A 5,268-nucleotide genomic window follows, 5' to 3' on the forward strand; every position below is an offset into this window, starting at 1 on the left:
TTATTTGCTGGGTGACCCCTTCCCCTTCTCGCAACCTCCCACCCCAGTGCCTCCGAAAAGATAATAGATTTTGCGATTGTTCTTGGGGGGATGGGGGTCAAAAAGGATGCCCGCCGAACCCCACGTTTTCCTTTTCGACTGTTTCATTTAAGCCAATGGGAAAGTATTCAGAGCAGTAATTGATTCATAATGATTCATAAATCGATGTTGGAAAGCGGGGGGGGGGTGGCGGTGGACGAAGAGTAGGGGGTGGGGGGCGATGCTGTTTATTTTATTTCTAAAGCTTCAACTAAAGTAGCTTTGACACCGTTGGGGCTGCAGGGGAGGAGCTGCTGGGCTCTGCCGGATCATCCATCATCCCTGTCACCCAGAGTCTGCCCGGAGGAGCCGTAGACGCAATCTCCCTTCTGTCTCTACACCGAAACTATTAATATTAAAACCTCCCTTCAAACGCTGCCCCGACGGTCTCCATTCTCGTCAGACCCGCGCTGCCCCTGCGCAGCACCTGCCGCCCAGACTGCGCCCCTGCCCTGACCGACGACGACGGCGGGGGCTCGCCCGCAGCACGCCGCGCCCTGGGTCGCCGACCGCCACTGTAACCGTGCTGTCCCGAGCGCGTCCCTCGGCTCCGCGCCGCGCCGCACCACGCCACACACACACACACACACACACACACACACGCACACGCGCACACACGCAGCAAAACAGAGGCAGGGGAGGGCCGGCGCGGCCCCCGCCTCCTCCGGGCCTCCCAGGCTCACATTAGCACCCACGCGGCCCCCTGGCCCCGGCGAGGCGAGGGCCCCTCTTGCGCATCCAGACTCGCAGACAGCGGCCCTTCTGCCCGAGTGGCAACTCGGAGCGGAGGTCCAGGCTCCTTATCTAACGGCTGGCCTGGGAGACTAATGGGGAACTGGCCATCCCTTTGAAGGACGGTCGCCCCTTTTGACAGCTGCTAGAGACATTAGCCACGTTTCCCTCCGCAGATCTGTGCTGGGCTCGCAGGCCCGCGGGCGGGCGTGGGAGGGGCGGGCGGGCCGGGCGGCTCGCAAGGACTCCCCTGGACGCGTCTACGCAGGGTGAGCCGGGGCAGCGGGGTTGCTGACCTGGGGCGCGCGGGGAGAAGGGGCGGATGGCAGACGCAGACTTCCCTGGTCTTTTTTTCCCTCTCTCTCCTTTAAAATGTGGCTTCTTGCTCGATTCCCAACCCTTAACAGATGGCGACTGCAGTTCTCTCAGAATTTCTTAAAGAAAGGGAAACCTTTGGAATTTATTTCTGCTTTTGCTTTTCCATATAAATAAAAAAGTGTTTTTATATTACTCTTGTTTTGGAGAACATAAGCAATTTTATTCAGACTACAGTATTTCCTTTAACACTATATGGTTGTCAAAACACCATCCCCAGTTTCTTTGCTTTTGACAGCTGAGTCTTTCTTAAATATACCCAAATCGGAACTCTTTATACTAAATAGTAAACCCGAGACAGGAGCAAGTGCCTTCCGAGGTGGTATAAAAAAGCATTATAAAAATTGGACAAATCTATCATCTCTCTGTCTTAGCATGGGGTGGAGGTGGGGGAGCAAGGACATGCAAACAAAAATTCTCATCATTCATCTCCAGACACTTAAAGAGCGCTGAGGCCAACGTGGATCTGATGAAGATGGGAGCCAGGGCTGCAGCACCCTGGGTTCTAATCTGCAATGAAATAATGGAATAATTTCATAAAACACTTCCTAAGCCGATTACCAAGCAAACCCTTCAAGCACTTACTTTACCGAGAGAAAAGGAAGAAAAAGTTTTCCAAAAAAGAAATTCGGCCGATGTGAGAGTTAATTTATAAATGGGGAGGTGGCTGGAGTTTACATTAACGCATTTAGAGTAAAAATATGTAAATATTTACATTTCGCAAAGGGAATCCAAGTAAAATAGTGTAGAAAAAATTAGAGGGAAGCTGTTTCTTTTTCAAGTGGTGAAGAACTTCTCTTTTAGAATTAGTTTATGTCAGAAGTGTTATTTCTATGTTTAAATAGCAGCACGCTAAACAGATGAATACTTTATAAAAATTCTACCTTAAATAAATGTAATTCAAAACAATAGAAGTTTATTTCCTTGCTCATTTTTATAAAACTTCCATCATTGCTGTTTGAAGTGCAAAGAGAGAAGAGCCCAAGTAAGATCCACTATGGATTTCTTCCAAGTTTTAACTTTCTAGAGTTAATGAACTATTTCCCCGATCAAGTTGACATCGAATACCTTGTTAAAGTTTATAATATTGTCCTTTCTGAATACAGCAGTCAATATTTAAGAGATACAAAAATAAAGGATTAGTATATTTGAAAAATTAAGTGTGCAAATACTCCCCACTCTTTCTACCCACTTTTTGCAGACTTTAGCATGTATCATTGGTGCAACATCAACGAGCTAATAGCAAAAGTTTCCAGGAATGTTGAAGTTTTGAAAATAGCATTTTACTGTCTGCTTTGTTGTGTTTTAAAAAAACAGTTCGAGTCACGAAATCATCACAGTAGCGTCCCTGCACATGGAGTATGTGTCTGAAATAAGGATACCATAATTAATTTATATTCAATATTAATGATTAAGTAATCTTTTAAACACAGGATTTCAAACTCCATAGAAGTTGTTTGCTTATCTACGAACAGCTATATGCAAATTTTAATTTGCATATTCAACAGTATTTTAGTAAGACAGGAAAAACACAGGCAGATGAATAACCTCTGAGCACAGATGTTATTTCTTATGATGTAAAATTAACACTGAAAAATGCCCTTTCTTCTGTCAGAGGAAAGACTATCTGGGTACGTTGAAGGTGATCTTCCAACGTGGCTCAACACACAATTTCATACCTTTAGAAGGTTCTGTGGGTGGAACTTGTAGGCCATACACTGAGAAGCAACAGATGATTACCTTAAAATTTGTTAATAAGTTTCAAGTATATTAAATTTCTAAGGGGCAAAAACCTTACTACTACCATATGTAATTGGCAACCTTGCTTATGAGTGAAAACACAAAAGCCTAACAAAAAATCAAAAATGAAATATTTATTACCGCATTTTGTGACTTAACACCTTTTTTTTTTAACATAACGTCACAGTCCTCATACAAGTATTTTAATGTAAATTTGACAAAGCTTAAAGGTAACAGCATTTTCTTCTAGTGAGGAACACGTGCTGAGAAAAGAAGAATTCATGGACATACAATACCAATTCCACAGCAGATCTGATACTAGCAAAAACATTCTTTTTTTTTTTCAATTGAGGTAAACACATAGAATATCTAACATGAAACAATTAATAGACCGAACTCTGTACGAAGTTTGTTACAGTATTCTCTTGTTCCTTTTTATCCCCCAAGCTTTGAGTTTCTGATAAAGTCCTAGTTCTGGTGCAACAACCATTAATAACTTTTTTGTGTTGAGGAAAGCTGCCCAACTTAAGACTGTTTTGTCCACAGCCCAGGCTCAGAACTCCTGGAAGGAGCTCCTGCTCTGTCTGTCTTTAAATCTTCATTGGCAAGCTCTTTGAAGAAGAGTCCCCCAAAATAATAATAAGAGTTGGCTTATGAAGCACAAACTATAAAGATCTGTTTGAAACTAAAGGACACGTTTATGGAGGAACAAAGGCCGGGCATGAAAACACATTCTTGAAGCTGGAGTTCGAGTGATGAGGTTCAGCCAAACGTTCATACCGGTCTCCAGCGTGGTTCTTTTCTCATTGGCCCAACAGGTTTAAAATATACCACAGTCTCTCCTGGATAGTGAATTCACTGATGAACCAACACAGTCATTCTTTTGGGAACAGCACACATAGTGTGGAAAACAAGGATATATTTTTTTTTCTCTTCTAAAACTATTTGAGGCAACATAACGGAGTGATCAACAGAAATGTACAAGTTTAACTTAGTTCCTATGTTTATACTACAGTAGTTATAACTCTCGGAGTCTTTTTCCAGAGGATCTTTACATGGACAGAATTGTCTCAGTGAGCCCATGATTTCACATTTGTGTTCTTATCGCATTGGTCCTCTGTTGCTTGATGAAAAATGACAAAAGTAAAAAATAATCACAGCTGTCTGGAATTTCATATGAAGTGTCAACATCTGGTCAAAGTTCAGAAAGTCTTAAAATAGTTTTTGCGTGTGTTTCCTTTTCCCTTGAGTTCCCTTATACTATTGGGCGTGAATGTCCATAACCTGTCCGCCAACATTGGGATCTACAGAATTTAACATTGTGGGGCTCTGTGCTGACATAGTCATTCCAGGGTGGGCAGGGGGTCCTCCGTGCATCATCATGGCTGGGTGGTGGGGATGGCTTGGCAAATATGAATGCATTGGGGGTCCATGTCTTAACTGAGTAGGGTGTGGGGTCATCTGGGGAGGAGTGTAACTTGGCTGTGCCATACTCATTCCCATAGGACCACCCTGAGAAACGTAGTCCCCTGGCATGCTCTGCAAACCTGAAAACAGAGAGGGAGAGAGAAAGCGGGTCAAATTCCTAAACATTTTTATACTTTACCCATCAAAGATGAAAAGAAAAAAAAAAACAACAGACACTGCAAATCTTATATCTAAATTTAGCTGCAGATTCTTGCCAATGTTTGCAGACATTCAAATTGTAGTTTGCATTTAATTTCATCGCACAGCAGTATAATGCAACACAACAGAACTAAATATTTAATGCAACTAAATGTCATAAAGTGGAACTGTTTTTCAAAATGGTATTCAGTACATTTCTTTGATAAATGCAATAAGAATATAAATTCTGAGTCGAGTTTTATCAGTTAACTGTTGATATATCATTTATTTTTCTTTGTTGCATTTATAAGATATGGACAAAAATTATAGATACTAAAACAGAATAAAATTGACACCTCATCAAATCTGTATTTCTTCATGAAAAATTTATTATACAAAACATTATGGCATATTCATTTTGAAGGGATGGGCTTTTATGTATATTTAAAATGAAGCCTCCTTTTTGAATTAGAGGCTTCCTTACAGCAGTACACCCAGGAGATCGTAAAGGTCAAAGGTAAGAAGTCAATGTTAGGTCATATGACATGCCCAATAGTTTATTTCTGAAAATCTCCCCCAAATAAGGCCCGGATATTAGGAGTAAAAGGTGCTATGCCTAGAAGCTCTGCACTGAGAGACACAGAATCTGAAGCTGGGAGTTAAGCGTTGAGAAGTCAGCCACTGAAGGATTCTGCTTTCCCCAGCAAGTTACCTGTTCACTGAATGAAGGTTGCGTTA

The 5,268-nt window shown here is 42.2% G+C and overlaps 1 protein-coding gene across 12 annotated transcripts in view; it reads right to left on the reverse strand.

The window, feature by feature from the left end:
• Nucleotides 1-3,039: 3,039 nt before the first annotated feature.
• Nucleotides 3,040-5,268, reverse strand: part of MEIS2 (Meis homeobox 2) — a 238,093-nt gene continuing 235,864 nt past the window's right edge. For all 12 annotated transcript variants that reach the window (XM_070053349.1, XM_070053353.1, XM_002717990.5 and 9 more), the window contains one exon: nt 3,040-4,472. In XM_070053349.1, the coding sequence (XP_069909450.1) occupies nt 4,186-4,472 (287 nt within the window). In that variant the 3' untranslated portion in view covers nt 3,040-4,185. The remainder of the gene's footprint in view (nt 4,473-5,268) is intronic.

Source organism: Oryctolagus cuniculus, chromosome 12 (assembly GCF_964237555.1).
Source record: "Oryctolagus cuniculus chromosome 12, mOryCun1.1, whole genome shotgun sequence".
Lineage (NCBI taxonomy): Eukaryota > Metazoa > Chordata > Mammalia > Lagomorpha > Leporidae > Oryctolagus > Oryctolagus cuniculus.